General features: G+C 35.8%; 2 protein-coding genes and 1 long non-coding RNA gene across 5 annotated transcripts in view; 1 reads left to right on the top strand and 2 right to left on the bottom strand.

Annotated features, from left to right (window-relative positions):
* Positions 1-216: 216 nt before the first annotated feature.
* On the bottom strand, positions 217-10,065 carry LOC106468667 (histamine H2 receptor-like). The gene is made up of 4 exons (XM_013929102.2): positions 10,012-10,065; positions 5,551-6,811; positions 2,781-2,910; positions 217-949 (listed from the first exon to the last, which is right to left on the bottom strand). The coding sequence occupies exons 2-4, from the start codon at positions 6,400-6,402 to the stop codon at positions 432-434; spliced, it is 1,500 nt and encodes a 499-aa protein (XP_013784556.1). The 5' UTR covers positions 6,403-6,811; positions 10,012-10,065; the 3' UTR covers positions 217-431.
* Positions 10,066-10,296: 231 nt separating this feature from the next.
* LOC106468666 (WAS/WASL-interacting protein family member 1-like) overlaps positions 10,297-21,042 on the top strand; it is a 40,449-nt gene continuing 29,703 nt past the window's right edge. Inside the window, exon 1 of one of the 3 annotated variants that reach the window (XM_022397028.1) lies at positions 10,297-10,393. The gene's annotated coding sequence lies outside the window, so the exon portion shown is untranslated. Of the gene's footprint in view, positions 10,394-19,870; positions 20,243-21,042 lie in introns of those variants that run through there. The other 2 variants (XM_022397030.1, XM_022397026.1) reach the window with 2 other exon arrangements.
* LOC111088090 overlaps positions 19,007-21,042 on the bottom strand; it is a 19,212-nt gene continuing 17,176 nt past the window's right edge. Inside the window, exons 2-3 of the long non-coding RNA XR_002612692.1 lie at positions 19,695-19,750; positions 19,007-19,432 (exon numbers count right to left, since the gene is read on the bottom strand). This is a non-coding gene — a long non-coding RNA (uncharacterized LOC111088090). The remainder of the gene's footprint in view (positions 19,433-19,694; positions 19,751-21,042) is intronic.

Here is a 21,042-nt window from a genome sequence, read left to right as displayed (position 1 = left end):
GGGTAGTCTGGTATATAAAAGAGGGTGACAACGTGACGAACAATAATGTGTGTGTAGGTAATGAGTAATTGAACTGCAGTCAGAGAGAGACGTATTGTTGAAGTTAACGTTCGTTTTTACAGCGTTTGTTTTAGCGCGATTGTTGAAATTAAGTGTATCGTAAAGTTATATTCGGAAAGAATAAACCAGTTTTATTAAGTAAGGACTTGTGTCGCTAAAGTTTCGTCGGAACGAAGTTACGGAAAGTTAATTAACAAACGGAGATGTAACAATATATAATAACAAAGTTAATACCATTCACTAGTTTTCAGTGAATACAATACAGAAGTATTCCAGGAAACGTAACATTTTCACCACGTCAATTTGAACATCAAATATTGCTCTTTGATTAGGCAAGATATCCAAATTTCTGCGAACAAACGTGTAACACATTAAAGTTTGGTGAATTCTTCGTCGGCAGAATCTTGTTGCAATTCTACTGTTTTACTTTTGGACAAATTTGGATCAGATAAACATCTGGGAGCGTATTCGTTAATGGCGGCATGAAGGCCTCGTTCGTTTACGCCGATTTGCCTAACCAAGACAGAATTTATAGGATAGCGTACATTTTGATCGCATGGCACGTGAGGAGCACACGCGAGATGATAATCAGAATCGAGATTTTTTATCTTAAGCGTCTGTATATGTCCGTGGTCGTTAATTCCCGTGAGAGAAGCTGCATTTCTGGAGTTCAACTGGATAGTGCCTAATCCTTTAATCAACCCGAATCTTCTCTCCAAGTGTGTCTTTTCGGAAATGTGTAAAGGACTCCAGCTCCCCCTGGTAGTATCCACAATGTCGAATAAACTTGTTCGTGGTGAATACTGGTCGTGTTTCCTCAGAAAATTGGTTGTAGACAGGACGGGGTATTTTGGCTGGGATCTTAAACCTACTTTATGTCGAGCGTTATCTGAAGTGAAACAACAGAATATAGAAACGTTTACAAATGGCCCAATCTAAAATAACGTTTACAGTAACGTAAGACATGATAATATGTATAACATAAACGGCTTATTGCAAACGACCACGCTGTACTATAACAATATCATATTAAGTAACCAAATATCTTGCATTTTTCTTAATGAAAACGATATTCAAACAAATTAATTTACTGTAGACAAAAACACGACGCTAGTTACTTGTTAAAATTGAATACAAAAAAAAGAAAATGAATTCAACAGTAGTACAGGGGGAGACGAATTCAGAAATATTTAAGCCTAAACTGTTTGTAATTTCAATAGGTATGGTATTGAAACTAGATATATTTTGAGTTTGTATACCGTATATAATATGTTATATTTGTTATGCTATACGTATTGAAACTAGATATATTTTGAGTTTGTATACCGTATATAATATGGGTATAGCATAACAAATATAACATATATGCAATATATAACATACTATCTACGGTATATCAGTTCGAAGTTTTTAATAAATAAAGCTTAGAAAATGTATTGTTTAATATATATTTAAATAATTACCTTCTATGGCTATTCCAACGATAGAACAGAATAATTTTTATTAAACTTTTACTAATGTCTTGTTGTCCATTGGAGAGAGAGAGCTTAACATAACTTCGAATAAGTTCTATCGATGACTGATAACTAATTTATTGATTTCGAGTTAGGTAGGAACAACTTTTTTAGGGTAGGAGGATGATATCCCCACAATCATACGGGTTTATTTTAGGAAATACGTAAAAAAAAACTTTCACATTTTGAGAGTTCAATTTTTTTTTCTAAAATATTTTGTAATTTTTTCAAATTGAAGCAAATCTTTAATAATGTGTTCGATTGAACAGTGTTTCTAAATGCAGAATTTGATAATTTGGGGGTTTAAAATTATATTTTTAATTACTTAACTACCAACGTAAAATAACACTATCACGAGCAGGTAGTGTCATAGGAGGTCAGATAATTTGCTATTTTGTCAACCTGAACACCACCTTATGCAACACGAGCTAAACGGTCAGGTCGTAGGACCCTAGGCATCTGTTTACAGCGTTCATATATTGGAGCTACTGATGAAAGTGAAGGATGTTGTTTAACAGCACCCACCGTCATAATGGCTTTGTCTGGCTTTAATCTGAAAATCCAGACTGACCGTCACTATTACAGCTCACCCACAACTGAGCATGTTGAACGGCATCACAACGCTAATCTTGGACTAATCACAAGGCCACGCCCGACCCATGTATCAGATAAACAAAATGTTAGATTTTGTACCTCCAAAGCAGGGTTTAGTGAATGTAACACGTCATTTTTATGGTGTCACCTCTTAAGCACCACCACTCAGTCATAGAAAAAAAAATTGGTTCAAGAGAAAAAAATACATTTTTTTAAACCAAACATAGCAACAACAAATATAATTCCGTAAATACGTCGATTAGCTGTAACCATGGGCATCTACAGAGTTTATTTCAGATGGGGGCAAGCTCTCAGCCCATGAACATTGCCTTGAAGTTTGAATGCGATGCTCTGGCCGATTACGGCTTATTTATTTACAGCTAATTTCGTCATTTATATTCAAATGGTATTATTTTCTAATACACTTTTAAATAAATTATTCAAATAAATGTTCTTCTGAAATTCTAGGGGGCATATTGCCCCCCCCCCCCCCCATACTGCGGACGCCCGATGGCTATAACCGTTTCGGTGGTATTTAGGTAAAATGGTTAACATTTGTACTATAAAGCTTTTAACATAATTTGTCAAGGTGATATAGTTCATAAAAATGACCTTTTGAGGGCTTTAAAGGATCGTTCGAGCGCCCGCATAAAATATCCATGTATCCTTGGCGAAAAGATGGGTTGCGGAGGGCATAAATGATCGGGTTACAAGCAGAGTTCAGATATCCACACCAATAACCCTAAAAAACAAAACATAAACAAACGACGTTATGGTAAATGAGACACAAAAAAATCAGGTAAAAACTTTAAAAATTCATGAGTATTCACAGGCCTCGTAAAATGTTTTCTGTTAAGTAATTAATATATTAACTGCCGATACAAAAGTTCTACCTGCTTAGAGCGAAACTAACATTCAATATGGTTAAATATACTTTTCTTGGGATCTTATTTATAGAGATTACAATGCATTGTTTCATCAACTGCGCCCCCTCGCTGTTAACGATATTTTCGGGCGTAATTTTCCTATTATAATTTGTTATGACAGAAAATTACACTGAAATCAAAGTAAAAATTTTTTAACGAATTGTTAAAAAGATCTTTTCAATTTCGCTTATATCTGTTGATTGTTTTATTTTAAAACTAAGCCGCAGGAAGCCATCTGCTGTGTCCACCGCGGAGAATCGAACCCCGGACCTATATGGGTTGATAACAAGCGAAATAACTTGTATAGCATGAATGTTATACTCTCCAACAAAGCCTTCACATAAATATTAAGAACTAATAATAATCTTGGATCCACACTGCTGTAATTGGGGAAGTGTTAAGTATCTTAATTTGGAAAGTAAGTCGAAATGCATGAATAAGACTGCTGGTAATGGCAAATACTTCATCATAAACTGGTTTAAAAGAAATTTCCAGCAAACAGGGTCATTTATAGCTTCTACTAGTTAGCATGGCTCAAGACTACCGCTAAATTCCATCCGTAAAAACTAACGGAACACGAGACATACGACATGAGAAATTTGTAATTAAGGTCATGTGGGATTCGAACCCGTGATTCTGCCAATAGGGAATTGGCTTTAGAGAATTAAGCGTACAAACTGTGGTAAAAACTAACGTAACATGAGACTTACGACATTCGAAATTTGTAATTAAGGTCATGTAGGATTCGAACCCGTGATTCTGCCAATAGGGAACTGGCTTTAGAGAATTAGGCGACCAAATTGCGACACTCGAAATTTGGTCGCTTGGTTGACTAAAGCCATTTCCTTATTGGCAGAATCTAGGGTTCGAATCCCACCGGACCTTAACTATGAACTCTTAATAAAAAAATCTTAACATCACAGAACTTTTTGGCACTTATATTTAAGCCACTTAAGATAGCACTTCCCACAAAAATAACGCCAATAGAGACTCTAAGCTTGATAGGCCGATTTTCATGACTCGTGAATCCAGCCAGATTCAGATCTTAGCAATCGGTGAAGTTAAAACTGAGATTTGCAGCATTTAAGACGCGATAACGTGATTGGTTAAAACATTCAGCCAATTACCAGAATCGCGAGTTCAACTTTCCCTTCTTCAGAAAAATTCTAACTCTTTATAGCTACACCATATTCTAGACTGATGTCGACAAAGCCAGCAAAGGAAAACTCGTCAGGTGAGTTAGACATTTAATGTTTGACTTGGAATTACATTTAAAACTAAATAATGACTTATTAAGTTGAACGTGTATATCGGGAAGTTTTTAAAGTGGTTTGGAAAAGGTGCCGGTGTGCACGCATTTAGAATTGGCTTGTTGGTGTGGATGGGTATTTGACCTAATGTGAAACATACTCGCGCTATAGTTGCAGAGAAACCAAAACCAAACGTATTTTCCTACGAAACCAAACAGATGTAGGTTAGGTGTTTGGCAGAAATATATCGCCTTTTTTTTCCTTATGGGTATGTCATGTCGCCATTTTTTTTCCTTATGGGTATGTATACTTTAACCTCATATTTTAGCCCCACTTTAACCTCTGATTTCGTTAGGACTAGCCATGCGCGAACTCTACCGATGCGAAGAAAAGTCGTATTAACACAGTTCGTAATTTACGAGTCTTCATGCATTGATGATATTTCAGTATTAGTTATTACATTCGAAACCAAGTGGTTGTGGATTGTGAATTTTATTAACAAAATATGATTTTTTAAAATAAATTTATAAAAATTCTTAACTACTGGATCGACGGGGAATACAAAATGTGTGTATGTTAATTTCTGAACTTCAGACAAAAGGTGGTCTGCGCATAGCCGTCCCTAATTGTGAAATGATGGACTAAACGGAAGACAGCTAGTCAAAAATATCCACCGCCAACCTTTAGGCCTATTTTCTGCCCAAATAGTGGGATTTTATTGTCAATCATGTGACGTACAGACGGCTCTGTATGAAATACGGTTTTTTGAAACGGAACGCGAGCCAGGAACCCTTGGATTAAACCGTGTTATAAATGAAAATAAAAAATTGTTCATAACCGTTCTTTGTCACAAATTGATGGAAGAATTAGGGTGGAACTTGGTAGTAGTTTCTCTAGGGTATGTATTGGTGGAAGAATTAGGGGGAAACTTGGTAGTAGTTTCTTAAGACTTAGACTTGTAGCCTAAAATAACAAAATTTATTTTTACATAGCGTATCAAGAACATTCGGAAACGCGACAATTTATTTTGATATTAAATCAACTATCAACCAAACACATCCAAACAAATTCACATATCTAAGCTTGATATTTGATTTTCGGTTTTCTCAAAAGTCAATCACTGACTTTACTGCATAATAAATATTTAGTGAAGAAAAAAAAAGGACAAAATAAAACTTGATTCGATAAACTCGTCATGTTACCTACCAAAGGATTGAAAATAACAGGTATGATGTGTTTATCTCGAACAAAAGCCACTGAAGTAGAGTACGTTACGTAAGGAGTCCAACACAAGAGAAAACACGTCATCACAAGAAACAGAGTAACAGTCACGCTCTTTTGCTGAACCAGTGAGTTCTCTAGGGTGAAGTTTGACGTTTTGATCATTCGATGCGTGTGTTCGTGAATTTCCTTAAAAATATAATAATATGAGAACATCATCACCGATAGGGGCAAAATGTAGTTAGTGACATTGATAACAATGGAGTGCGAGTAATCAAGCCACTCGTCGGGTAAACTTGGTCCACACTGGGTCGACCCTAGTTTGTAAACTATTTTGTTCCATCCGAACAGTGGAGCACTGGCGCAAAGAGCAGACCAAAACCATATAGTTGCAATAATAGCAGCAATCCTCCTTGAAGTCATGGCATTGCTAAATGGTCGAGTTATTGAAATATATTTGTAGATAGCGATACACATTATCGTCTGAATGGAGCAGATCAAAAACATGGCCATCGTGAATCCATTGAACTTGCAAAGTACGTCTCCAAAAATCCAGTCACCGTTTATCAAAGTAATCAATGATATCGGCATATTGAGAACGGCGGTAAGGGTGTCGGTTACTGCCAAGTTAACAAGAAATACGTTCGTTTTACTTCTCAGGTTTCTCTGTTTAAAGACTGTTAGTATCACTAGAATATTTCCCACTACAGCAGCGAGCATGACCGTAATTATTATTACTGACATCACAACCACAACGGGAAGACCGTAATAATAATACGTTCCCGTAACGTTGAATGTCTGGTTGTTTGGGATGTTCCCCAAAAGATGACTTAACATCTCTTTTGTAACGAGTTTATTGGAATTCTGTGAAGCATAAATATCTGTGTCGCCAAAGATTTCAACGACGAAGACTGAACTCTGATCATGCTCTCAGTTTCATGTTTACACAGACACAGAGGTTGCCGACGGGATACTCCTGAATCGGCAACCTCGGTGTCTGTGCAGGGGGATACTCCTGAATTGCACAGACACCAAGGTTACCGGCGGGATATTCCCGAATTACAGACACCGAGGTTGCCGACGGGATACTTCTGAATTGCACAGACACCGAGGTTACCGGCGGGATACTCCTGAATTGCACAGACACCAAGGTTACCGGCGGGATATTCCCGAATTACAGACACCGAGGTTGCCGACGGGATACTTCTGAATTGCACAGACACCGAGGTTACCGGCCGGGATATTCCTGAAATAGACAAGTGTACGTTGAACATGTTTCCACATTACTCTTTCTTTAAAACAACTGTAAATCAGATCATACTCAAAACACGCTCTCTAAGTAATGGGATCGAACTACCTCGAAATAGCTAATTTCCTCAGCCTCTTCTTTTAGTGAGTCGGTACCCAACTCCTCTACCCTCGGGAGGAGGGGGGGCAGTAGAGCTTTTGTGGGGGCCACCATACAGTAATACGATTTTTAAAATTAATATAATTTTTAAAGTACAAGAAAAATTGAATTTGGGTGGGACAGCGTGAAATTCAGGGGGTGCACCCCCCTCCCTCAGCGCGGCCCCGATTGATTTATTATCTTGTAACTACTAAACACAAAATCGTCCCACGAAATGTGAAACCTGCTTGCTGATGTTACATAGTTTTGATCTGTTGAAGATGGTAATGCTGGACTGATGAGAGCTTACACAGCTCGCAATGTCAGCCCTCAACTGATCCAAATATTCAATGTGAGCAATAAAGTTTCGCATGTTCGTCCCCTCTAGTTGCATCATGGGAACTCTTCTAATTCATCTCTGGTGTTTCAGTAAATTTACACGGGTCAGCACAGTTATGATTTCAGTGACTGTGAGAAAACTGCTACAAAAAGTGCAAATTATCATGAACAGAATACCAAAAAAAAAAAACATTGGATATCCTAGTGCATACCTCATTACAAAGGTGCACCATACTACAAAGTTATATCAGACTGAAGTTATTCAATTATACTTATGACAAGTAGACAGACATAAACGTAATCTAGTAAAATAGACGATGCTATTAAAGTTATACTTAGGTTTGGTTTGTTTGGAAATTCGCGCATCACTACCCACCGCCAACTCTTGGGCTACTCTTTTACCAACGAATAGTGGGACTGACCGTCACATTATAACGCCCCCACGGCTGAAAGGGCGGGCACGTTTGGTGGGACGGGGATTCGAGCCTGCGACCGGCAGATTGGGAGTTGAGCGCCCTAATCACCTGGCCATGACAGGACGTTTTAACCTGAACAAAAGAAAAAAAGATTGTATGTGTACCAATGAAAGTTTCCTCTTTCTATATCCTGCAATTAGCATGTTAATTTGGGACAAAAACATTCTCCATTCTGATTCATTTAAATACACCCTGATTCTCAGTTCTTCACTTCTGTCTCTATATAAAGAGAACAAGGAAATTCTAAACTCTAAGCATAACACAATAGTTAATGTTTACACAGAAGTAACACAATAGTTAATGTTTACACAGAAGTAACACAATAGTTAATGTTTACACAGAAGTAACACAATAGTAATGTTTACACAAAAGTAACACAATAGTAATATTTACACAAAAGGAGAAGTGGTTGACTATCCAAACAGCTGTGTTTCCAATGTGATGACCACTGTCCATTTCTTCTTTATTCCTCCGACGGGTCTCGCCTGTGTTTCCAATGTGTTGACCGACGCGACCCGTCGGAGGAATAAAGAAGAAATGGACAGCGGACGAGACCCAGTGAAGAAATCAAGCACAAATGAACAGAAGTCAACGCATTGAAAGCACAGACGACTGAAGAAAGCAAGCACAAATGGACAGCTGTCAACGCACTGGGAACACAGGCAAGATCTACTAAAAAAAAATCAAGCATTTGCTATCTAGAATAAAGAACGATTGCTCAAACAGAAAACAGTCAAAAACTGGCGGAGGCCCAAAACCTGCTGAGAGCATTTATACAGACATGATACTAAATGTCATATACAATGATGCGTCAAGCCTAGCAGGCATCACACGGAGGTCGATAGATCTATAGATGTCTAGAGACAGAAAGCGAAGACAACAGAGGCCAAGATGACGAAAGCTTCGAAAAATGGAACCCCTCCGAACAGTTTGAGTCTTAAGGTATTTAATTATATAACTAGTAAATTTGTAATTTGCAAAAAAAAGGCATAACGTACATGACAACTATGGCTATCTAAAATACACATGTATAGCTTAATTATGATATTAAAAACTTTGAGAAAAAAAATAGTATACAAGTAATCTACTTAGGATGTGTTATTTTGACCCATTTGAATACTAAATTAGTATACTTATATTGTAAACGAATTACGTTTCTAGAGCACTTAAAGTATAAAACTTTGTATTAGAAGTATGCACAAGAACACTTATACTCAGGACCGGATTAATCTCTCGGGGGACAAGATAGAGCAAGAGCCCATTTATATAGTTTCGTATGTACAACATGAATTATAGTTATTCAAATAGCACTTATATGTTGAACATTACAAATCAGACAAATAAAAAAGTGTACAGCAACAGAATCAAATATTTATTCATAAGCAATATATTTTCTAAAAGTACAACATTATATTTGATCTGTCTATCTATAGATAGTGATTTAAAACTAGTCTATTCACGAAAGGATAAAAAAACAACAACGGAAATTATGAATTATAAACAGAATTCATAGCCATTTAATACTAGTAAAGTTTTTGCTGACTTTTTTTTTGTTAGGCCCTACTTTTAGGGGTAGGGCCATAGCTATAGCTCGGTTAGGTTTTTCATTAATCTAGCCCTGCTTATACATCAAAATGTACTATTAATATAATATTGATGTATTTGAACATTGTTGTTGGAAAGCTGTTAGTATTAATATCGTATAATTTATGTATACTAATTACTATATAATGAACGAACAATATAATTGTTCCTGTACATAAAGTACACAGATATTATTTTCTTAACAATTTAAATCAAATCAAGGCGCTAACACTATAATATTATCTGTATTTCAATCATATATGCTACGTACTTGAAATAGCTTATATCGTTGAAACTGACTTTACATTTTAACGAAATGGTCAACATTGGGAGCACAGACGAGAGCCATTGAGGAAATCAAGTACCAATGGTCAGCGGTCAACGTATTGAAAGCACTGATTTATCGTTTATAACGTTTCAGTAAGGGGAGGGACGATCTCAAGATTCAACTTGTTACGACAGTCTGATAGAACTTAGACGCCTGTTCGTATTATGATGGGTACATGAACCGTCATTTACAAAATAAAGGTTACATTCTCCGCAACTTCCTCGTTTCTTTTCGTGAGAATCAAATTATTTTGATAATGTTAATAAATGTTACTGAACATCTAATAGTTATTTCTTGATACTAAACATGTTTTAAACACGTGCTGTACTAACCTGCATTAGTATGGCGTCTTCGGTCCAAAACTTTGAAAGTGAGGTATACATACACAGACAGTCCTGAAACACCCATAACACTGCGCCTGTCCGTGAATGATAAGATTGGTACAGGAAGCGACTGGAAAATGCATACGTAACATGTTCAAATCAAAGCTACGACTGACATGCTTTATGCGCGTGTCTTTCCTGTGTTTGTGGAGCAGTCTTCGGTTGTTTGGTTGATTTAGAATGACGCTAGTAGGCTTGGGATCGTGTCCAAATAAATATGTAACTTGTAAGTGCAAAAGTAGCCAAGAATATGTTCCAGCAGTCAGCATGAAAAACCCATGTGCTACACGCAACGTATTTGGTGTTCCCTTTCTAGCAGTTCAACTGGCAGGTCAGGTGATACCTTGAGGCTGTAGTCTCATCTATTGTTTTTACTGGAATTACCAACAGTGACGTATATAAAATTACGCTATTGCATTATTCTGGGTAAGAACAGCGCTGTATAGTGTCCCGTACTCTCGGTTAGCTTTAGTTCGTGGGGTAAAGTAAAACCTGTAAACGGAACGGTTTATTAAAACCCGAAACAAGTTATTGCCACAAAATTTAAAATCATAATTCATAGTGAGTAATAAATCAATATGTTTACAAAAAGTTTTAAAATCACACAACAGTCAAAAAATACAATAGACGTAATTGCAAAGTTCTCAAACGTCCTGAACAACCTGAAAAACTCTCGGGAATGGTTTTAATGGTCCAAATAAATATTTCGGTAAGAGTTAAAAACCTTTTAACTCCATCTTACTGGCGCTGCATGCGTTCTCATTCTGATGGTTGTAATTAAGCACAAAGCTACACAATGGGCTATCTGTGCTCTGCCCACCCCGGAGGACCGATATAAAAATAATTTTCCCAGGTCGTTTTTAGTGCCCAATCCTCCCCTGTATGTTAGTCCCATTGTTAGTATTGTTTGGTACAATAATTAATTTTCAAAACTTTTTTTTTTTTTGCTCCTACTTAGTCAGGGCTTAAAACTAAAGTGCACGAGCACATTTGCGACTGCAACGTGCGTCTGCGTGAATATATGATAGGGGCATTAGTCCAAGAAAAAAATGTTTTGCGCATTTGTTTTTCTCTGGACGAGAACGCCCCCCAGTGGCACAGCGGAATGTCTGCGGACTCTCAACGCTAGAAACCGGGTTTCGACACTCGTTGAGTTCAAAGGAAAATAATTTCTAAAAAAGAGAGAGAGAGGCAACAGAGTGATTCCTAACCTATGATACGTACTCATATTATTCATACAGCTCACACAATAAAACGAAATAAAGTGTGCAAAATTTTTCATTTACAATTCAGCAGAGGGCTATAAGAACACAAAATCACATAAACTGAAACTAATTCACACAAAAAGAATTTTAAAAGAGTAATATAGTTACCCTTTCATCCCTCATCCATACCAGAAGCTGTTAACAGGAGATAGAGCACCTGATAAAGCCTGTTTCAAATAGTATACCCCCCCCCCAGTACAACGCTAGAAACCTGGTTTCGATACCCGTGTTAGTAAGAGCACAGATAGCCCTTTCTATAGCTTTGTCCTTAACTTCAAACAAATTCAAATAATTTTTCTTTTAAATTAAACCTTGTTTCAGTAGACGACAGCCCCACCCGCCCCTGCTAACATAGTTTTTCTAATACTTAGCGGATCAAAAGACTATACTATTTTCTATAATTACTAACATCATAAAAAAATGTCCGGAACAGGCTCTATTCGATCAAATAAATAGTTCAAGTTTAATAACTTTTTACTGTAACATACGTTCTCATTCAGGCAGAAAAGTTTGCGTGAAGCACGCTCTTATTCACTGTGCTGTTCACGGATATATTTACATGCAGTTTTAAGGGGAAGATTTTTTTTTATAAACAAAAATACAAAAGTTTGTTACTTTATACGCGTCTGTACATAGTGCTGAGTGTACTAGCGGTCTATATGTACAGAGTATCCGAAAAATCTGGAACCATAGTTGATTTGCAGCTTCTCTAAATGTCGAATATATGACTGATTATGGCGCTGTCAAAGCATAAGAAGGTCGAGTTGATCCTGCACTGTGGCAAAGAAGGTTGGTCCGAGCGGAAGGTTGATGCTGAATTTAACGGACGTGTGTACAAAGAATATGTGTTGTGAGAGGGGCCAGACCCTGACTTAGAGTACTACAAACTGATATTGTTGACAGCTTAGATCAAGGATCCAGTGTTTCTCAGTATGAATTATGTTTCAAATTCTGGATATATATATTGAGAGTTGTTAGTTACCTTGTACCAACAGTTAAGTTAGCACTTAAACAGCATACAATAATTTTATGTTTAGAACCAACTGTTTGAGGTAGAAATAAAGTAGTGAGAGCCTTTCTTTTGGCACTCACGATCTTAAATAATATACTTCCCTCCATATTTTAATGATTTAATAATTACTTTTGACTTCTTCTGAACACAAAATCCAGTTATGTTTTATGAAAATTAGGAATATTGTTACTAGGAAACATCACGTGTTTTGGTGTTTTAGACTCGTCCCCAATACACATGTTTATGGTTCTAGTAGTAGTAGTATCACTGTACTCTAACAATTCAGTTTTTGTTTTTAAATTGTTGATAAGTTAATATTGAAGTTGAACCTTTTTTTGCAAATGTTTAGCCGAAACAAAAATATCATCATCATCCGACCGGACAAAGGAAACAGAGTTGTTTTCCTCCACAAAGTTGACTATGTTAAAAAAATGTTTGATATTCTTAACGACCACAACAAGTTCAAACTTATAAACAAGTAACCATTAACCCATACTCTACAACCTGAAGGGAAAACCCAGAGATTTCTTAGAAACCTAAGCAAAGGAAATATTATTTCTGATTGTGTTTACAATAATCTATATCCCACAGGCTCCCAACCTGGAATATTATATGGTTCTTTGATAGATGCCAGTTTTCCAAACTTCGCTATCCATCAGTACAATACAGAAACAGGGCATCCTATTTCTCTCTCAAACTATAAAATTGTTTCAACAGCCAAACATGACACTGAACTTCTTATAAAAGAAACATTATACATAAAAACTCTTCTCCCGTCCCTAAATAACACACAGACTTCCCTGGATTTAAACCTATTTTAACTATTTCACTTGTGTCTCAGTTTTCATTTTCTCCTGTTATATTTGTATATTCGAATTGTTTATTTCTTATGTATATATTTCTGTTGTGATTACAAATATTGGTTGTTTGTTTTGTAACCCTAGATTACTGATGATGGAAATATGATGATTCCGAAACGTCTAATAAATACTTCCTGTTATTATGTTCGTGTTTTGTTTTATCGAGAGCATTTATCTGCTGTGTTCCCTCTAGTCTTACACTGCTAAATTAGGGACGGCTAGCGCAGATAGCCCTCGTGTAGCTTTGCGCGACATTCATAACAAAAATCTTATATTCACTGGGGAGTCTCTCTCTCTCCCCTGGTCGGAATTTAGGTCGTTTTACGACCTGGGACGGTCAGGTTCTAGTAGACCTCTTCCTCCCTTCTGTGCTGGTACTATATGTTTCTGACTTCTTTGGTTTGGGTTTTGGTACTGGGGACTCTTAAAACTGCCGGGCCTCCTTTTCAAATTATGTACAAACTCTAGAACCACCATGCTTCTGATATGGAAAATAAATACAAAATTACATATATATTTTTCTTTTTTTAACTGAAGATGTTACTATTGCCGTTAATACTAACCATATTTCACAAAATTCTGATGCATAAAAATATTGTAAATATTACAAATATAACAACAGTAGTCCAGGTCCCAGGGCCTAAGGGGGGAGGGATATGCTTTGAGGCTGTAAGGTCACGAGGCCTATGACATTATAGGAGGGTAGTACCAAGGAATGTCACCAACGGGTGGATAGTGAACATTGCAAGAGTGCTGGATAGTTCTATGAAGTAACATCAGATGACCTACAGAGTTTCTCTTTATAATTTCAATATCCATTTATTTAATAACAAACAACGTGTTTAAATACGTGAACTTAATATTTTATTCACGACAACTTGACTATATACAATTTGTCCGTATACTAGCTTAACTTACAATCTACGTTGTTCTAAAACATGTAAACTCTAGGTATATATAAGGAACATATCACACTAACCAAAAGAAACACAGTACAATTTGACTTCGTGGTTTACATTATAACTATTCATACACTAGTTTATATTAGTTCTGCATTATCGTTACGGTATAACTTTCACTTTATATTTTCACTTCGTTATACTCCGGTTAGTTTGCGGTAAGTCCGAGGACAAACAGCCCATTGTATAGTTTTGGGCTTAACAACAAACACCCAAAAGGACAATTTTTCGTATTAACAGAAGTAGTTCAAACTCTATATATTTATCGTATGCATCACAATAACTAATGATGATAATACAATACAGTTTTCATATTTATGCTGTAGTTTTTCTTATATAAACATAAAAATAACGTTTTTTAAATATTAAACTAAAGCATTCAAACTCTATATATTTATCGTATGCATCACACTAAGAGTACAACATTTCCAAACGAAAATGATTTTTTTATAAACAGTGTTTGAACTTGTATTTTCAATCTGTCATATTCTTTAGTTCTATAACCTTTTGACTTTACCCTTAAGTTCTTAAACTTGAGTCTTCCGGCGTGAAAGCGGTAAATTTAAGGATTTCGATTCGGGTTGGATTCGATTTCCCGCGGTGAACACAGCAGATAGTCCAATGTGGCTTTGCTCCAAAACAAACAAACTTACTCTCGCTCGGAAATGATTTCTTCTAACTTCTAGTTAAATATTACACAAATGTAACTTTTGTTAACATATAAATCATAAGTTCATATATCTTATCATTTTATGGATAACGATATTCCAAACGTATGACTTTTCGTGGATCAGTTACAGTCACAAATATAACGCATTTGTAAGCAAATAAGGCCTACTGTTTATTGTTGTATATCAGCCGTAGCTAACGGTAGTCGGCGTTTATTCCAGGAATACTGCTACGCTTGGAAACATAGGCCTATTTTTAGCATTTCTCACGCAGTTCACTGGCCAAAGGCTGAACTATTTGCTTTAAAGCAACAAGACGATGGTGTAATCTGTTTTGTGTTGTTTGTTTGTTTTTCAAAAAATATTTACTTCAACTAAATATTGCCCGAATGTAACGTTTTTTCTTAAGATGTATTTCATAAATCTGTAAATCCTACCGTTTTATGCCTAACCATATTATCAATGTAAAACGTTTCGTATATTAATTCCAGTCACAAATTTTTATTTCCATTTTTATATGTACAGAATTGCAAATTTTTAGACAAGCGTTTCCACAACCCAAAAGAGACTATTTATTTTCTATAAGACAAGAAAAAGAAATCTGCCTCTTCTTTATTTCTCAAATATATAACATTGTACATTTCTACGTTATATTCATGTTGCGACAGATACATGTGTTTCGTCTTTCAGATTTATCCAGAATGTACTTACAAATTCACACAACATATCTTAAAAACCAACGACTAAAGTCCTTGCACTTCAAGTGTGTGTATTATAGTAATTGGTAGATCCAGAGTTAGTATTGGGGGGGGGGCATAGTTTTGGTAAGATGTCGCTTAAGGCGCTCAACGTAACAGTGAGCATCTTAGGGCTCCTTGTGGATTCCAGGGGTGAAGCTTCTGTAAGTGGGGTTCAAAAATGTACTTCACATTGTAAGAAATCATACTAACAAACCATCTGTTTGTGGGCTAAAATCATCATGACAGTTATTTTACTTTCGTTTGGGGGGCCATGGCCACCTCCTGGATCCGCCAGAGATTATAATAACATTGTTAACACAGTTACTTTGTGAAACCGTTATTAGTACCTTAATTATTTGATCACATTGTTCGTTATACGCAGAATTTATGTTAAACTTGTATATCAAAAGATTTCAATTCACTATGCAAATAAGATCACACAATTTTAAAATATAGAAATCTTATCAATTTTAGGCTAATCATCTTGACGCTTACTAAAATGAGTTTATTGATTCTTTTGCTTTACACATTGTTTGCACTTTATATTTCAAAAGACATTAAATGTAATATCAAGATTCAAATTTTGTGCACTAAATCAATACTTATCGTTTATAAACCGAGCTACACGAGGGCTATCTGCGCTAGCCGTCCCTAATTTAGCAGTGTAAGACTAGGGGGAAGGCAGCTAGTCATCACCACCCACCGCCAACTCTTGGGCTACTCTTTTACCAACGAATAGTGGGATTGAACGTCACATTATAACGCCCTCACGGCTGAAAGGGCGAGCATGTTTGGTGTGAGAGGTATTCGAACCCGCGACCCTCAGATTGTCTTTGTATCAATCGTGTATTCCTTCAATTATAATGGCATGTTTCGGTGGTTCCTGTTTGGCTTGTGTAGTATTTGTGTTGCGTGTTTTTTGTTGTTGTTGTTTTCTTTTGTACAAGGATGAATCCTTCTTCATCCTGTTGTTTAGCGTTTGTGTCCAATGTAAATGTGGTTTTATTTCAATTACTTGGTGATTTGATTTTACTGTTTCAGTAATAGATTCTTCATCACTTAAAACATTTTCGTCTGAATTTTGGCTTTCCGCGGAACGTCTACCCCTTTTACGATTTTTTGTTACCTTACTCAGCTGTAATTTAGCACAACAATTAAATCATCTAGGTCTATACTTGAAGCCATATTAATAACACTAGGACCACCCACACTAGACTCATCTAAGTGGGAAGAGGTTGATGTTTTGTTTAAATCACTCAATGTTTTGCTTAAGTCACTCGAAGACCCGGTTACCATCGTCTTCTTTTTGATCTTGATTGTCACGGTACGCCTGATGACCAAGCGTAAACGTTGAATATTGTTGAGGCTTGTTGTTTTAAAGTGTTAATAAGAGATCAGTGAGAGAATATAATCAGAAGTAAATGTGGGCTTTTCTTGCGGAACTAGATTACCATAACAACCATCTGTTGTTGATAGGCTTATTTACTGAAGATTAGGCCCGAATTAGGGTTTTTTGAAGGGAACGAGCCAATACTTTTCACAGAGAGAACAGATACACATATATATACTCTGTGAAAGTTAGCGCGGGAATCCAAAGGATTGAGCATGCGACTTAAAGGAATAAAATCAAAATTGGCGGCCAAACTGATAGCTACACCTATAGCATTGATAAGAATTTTACAGTAAATAATCATTCATTAGTTAGCTAGGCCGCGTATTTTGTTTTACCCACCATCATGCTCCAACTTCCAAGTTGAAGAAATCATATTTCACCACTGACGTTTAAAAATAGAACAGAAGAAGACCTAGGCCAGCTCTTGAAGCATTTCAGGTAGGTAACACCAGGAACAGCTGGACTCAGAACCATGTGGTCCATTTACTAGTTTCGAAATTGGAGAGTCAAGCAGTGGACACTATTGATTACCTGGACAAACATCATCAAGAGGACTGGGATACAGGCGTGTTCAAATTATCTATGGCATTAGCTCGGGAACTTATATGTGCAATTAGAGACGAAGTCTCAGAATTATTTTGGAATTTTAGACAATTTTCTATCCAGCTGTTTGTTTAAATTGTTATAGGTGCAGTAAGGTGCTAAGATTGTATCCATCACACCATGGTCAAAAGAACCCTAAGTACAGTTATCGACACATCTGAGGTGGTAGGTTGAGGATTGAGTAAGCAATATATAACGAACAAAATGAAAGAAACTTAGTGACTTGTTAATTGAATATGCTGATGAATTTGGGGACCAGATGACTGAGTCGAAAAATAGTGACTCATCACAACATATGTATAGACAAAACATGTCCGATAAAGCAACTGCCGTGAGGCTTCGCTAGAGCACTAGGGACTTCACCTTCACTGACGTACACTGGATACAGAACCATACAACCTTCAGAGAATACTTGGTTGTTTCTAGTATCAAGAAGACAGAATGTGCACCAAGGTTGTTTTTTTTTTGCGGATTTTGCTCATGCCTTTCCACTTCGTTTTGAGATAGTATATATGATAATATTGTTATGTATATTATAATTATTGAAATATACATTACAAGAGAGAACTATATCTTTACATAAATCACTAGTTAAGCCGTACTTGGAATTCTGTTCAGCTTTGGTCTCCTTCTCTAAGAAAATTTTGTTTGTTTGTTGTTAAGCCCAAAGTTACCTATATAAATGGCCTATATTAGACTGTGAAGCAATATCTGGTCATGTGACCTCTTTGTTCTATACTGCATATATATATATACTCATGTATATCTGTAAACTACTTGTGTCTGAGGATGACAAAATCTTGTAGAATCGTCGTACATTTATAATAAACTTTTTCATTACCCAGCCAAGCCGTCTCAAAACCGTTCCAAAGGCCAACCATCCTGTTAGAAAAATAAAACCGTCTAGCTGAAGATCACTCCTACTCTGCTGAGTTCCTCAAAAGTAACGAAACTCGATTTTTAGAATTATGTAATGTGTTCATTCTGTTCAGAGGATGGTTCTCAAACTATGGGGGTACATCCTCTGTGGATGTGCCAGAAGGTCAATTTTTAAAAAGAAAGGTTTGGAGATTTTGAAAGAAAAAAGTTATTAGAAAAATAACTCAAATAGTAAAGTAAAAATTATCGCAAATAACTTTTGTTTCTCTTACCAGGTGGCCTTCCCTTACAACCGTGACACGTCAGATTATTCTGGTTGGTTTTACTCACACAGTCTCGCAAATCGTGAACTATGAAGGCGCAAATGTTTTTTGTTTTTTTTTATGTTTTACTTAGTTTATACTCACTATAACAAAATTTGAAAACCACTAACCTATATTAGTAGTTGAGATCTCTTAACTTATTTTCTCATAACAAAAGAAGGGTTAAAGGTGATTTTACTCATATTTACAAGATCATCCGAGGGAACGATATTCGATAAAGTAAAAAACAAAATGTCTGATTCTTTGAGTTGTTTACTGAAAATAATAGGACGAGAAGTTACAAGAATGAGATTTTGTAAACATGACGAGTAGCTTATGGAATTAGTAGTATTTGGTTAGTCCCTTGTAGTCCTTATGCTTTCTTTTCCAATCATAGATGTCGCTAACATTGGTCGGAAACACGAACAAAAACCTGCACTAAAATACTGAAACATTTTATGGTAATTTAAACAAAATACACGCAAGTAAATTCACACTTTTCTGTTGGCAGAGAAGAATGCACCTGCTTTTTCTTTGTTTTTAAATTCAATTACCTACATTACAGCTGAAAACCTGAATTTGCCGATTGTCTGGCACCACAAACTAATTGCGTCCTGCGCTGGTCTTGGAACTTTCATACATCCAACAATGCCCATGCTTTTCACATTATTTTTCTTCCGTTTCGCAATCTATAGAGTGAAAAGAAAAGTAATAGAAGTTAAAGAGACAAAAAATCTTAGCATTCTTTTTGTTTTAGTAATGACATTATTTGTACGGTATATTATCAATAATTTCTCATTGAACGTAAACTAACCATAAAAATAACGTAATGTTTAGGGACAACGAGGGACCTATTGGTCAATCTAGGCTGTCCCATCTTCTAAACGAAACTAAAACTGTTAAATAAAAAAACCCTCAAACCCAGCCCTTATCATTCATATAGTTACTCACTTAAATTTGCTGCCTCCATAATGTCCGAAGGCAATCCGTTCCAAAGGCCAACCATCCTGTTAGAAAAATAAAACTGTCTAGCTGAAGATCAATCCTATTCTACCATTTTTATATAACGAACTGACTAAAACCTGTAGAAAAACATAATGACATAAATAAATACACATCAAAACGACATTCTATAATGTGTAGAATCATTAGTTAAGTAACGTCGCTGTTTTCACCACTTCGTCTTCTCTTTTTTTATAATTTCTTTTGATGTCACCTTTTCTGGTGCGACTAGTTAATAGTATTACTAATATCGCTATCTACACAGTATATATAATATAGTATTCGTCAGTTGTTGTTGTGAGTTTATTGCGTCATACGTTACTAGCCAGTGTAACGTACTCCAAACTTTAAGAACGTGTTGGTTTTATAATACGTATTAATTAACGTGTACTTAACAGGCAGTGATCGGATTACGTAGAGAATGGCAGTGTGATTCGTGAACTTAACTTGTTTGTGTACACTGCATCTCATCGTGTACGATGTTTTAGAAAGAACAGGTAACAATAAGTCTTTCTTTTAATTTTATTTAACCATAGTATAACTATATAACCTGTCAGATGAAACTTTTTGGTATAACTTTAGTTTAGGCCTAACTAAGGACTATCCTTAAATTTAAGCTTTTGCTTGGATTTTGTTTTTTTTAAATTGTAAAATACAAATAAAGTTCAAGCACAGTTAATTTACACAGTTATATCGGTAAATACAGATCCAAGATATAGACAGGAATTTTGAGATAGTAGTGGTACTATTAATACTATTATCAGGCATATATAAATTGTAATAAAGTTTTGAAACAGCTATTTATTAGATAATAATAATATAGATTTATTTCAGTACAATAATTCGTCTCTAAAGGGAGACATGATCATCTACAACATTAAATTTCAAAGTACTCCTATTAGTATTATTATTACTTGTGATATTAAACCTATTCGACTAAACTTCATTTCATTTATATTATAACAACCATCTGTTTTTCCATCCATTCATTTTTCAAGCCAACTTATCCACCACACATGTAGAGAGAATTTTTTACAAGATTTTAATTTTCTAGAGATTCCAAGTACACCAAATCCACACCCTTACCCTCATGAGCAGTAACCTCTTAAAAATAAAAAAAAATGTTAAAAGATTAGTAAGCAAGATTTCTCCTAGCAAAACCATGTTCACTATCCAACAAAATTTTAAACTTTTTGAAATAAATTTACAAAGTGTTTTTTATCAGACTTATAAATTTTTATCCACACTGATGGGAAAACTAATACTAGACCTATAATTACCTTGTAAGTTTTTATTG

The sequence above is a fragment of the Limulus polyphemus genome, unplaced genomic scaffold, assembly GCF_000517525.1.
Source record: "Limulus polyphemus unplaced genomic scaffold, Limulus_polyphemus-2.1.2 Scaffold3104, whole genome shotgun sequence".
Taxonomy (NCBI): Eukaryota; Metazoa; Arthropoda; class Merostomata; order Xiphosura; family Limulidae; genus Limulus; species Limulus polyphemus.
This window is presented reverse-complemented; position numbering and strand designations above follow the sequence as displayed.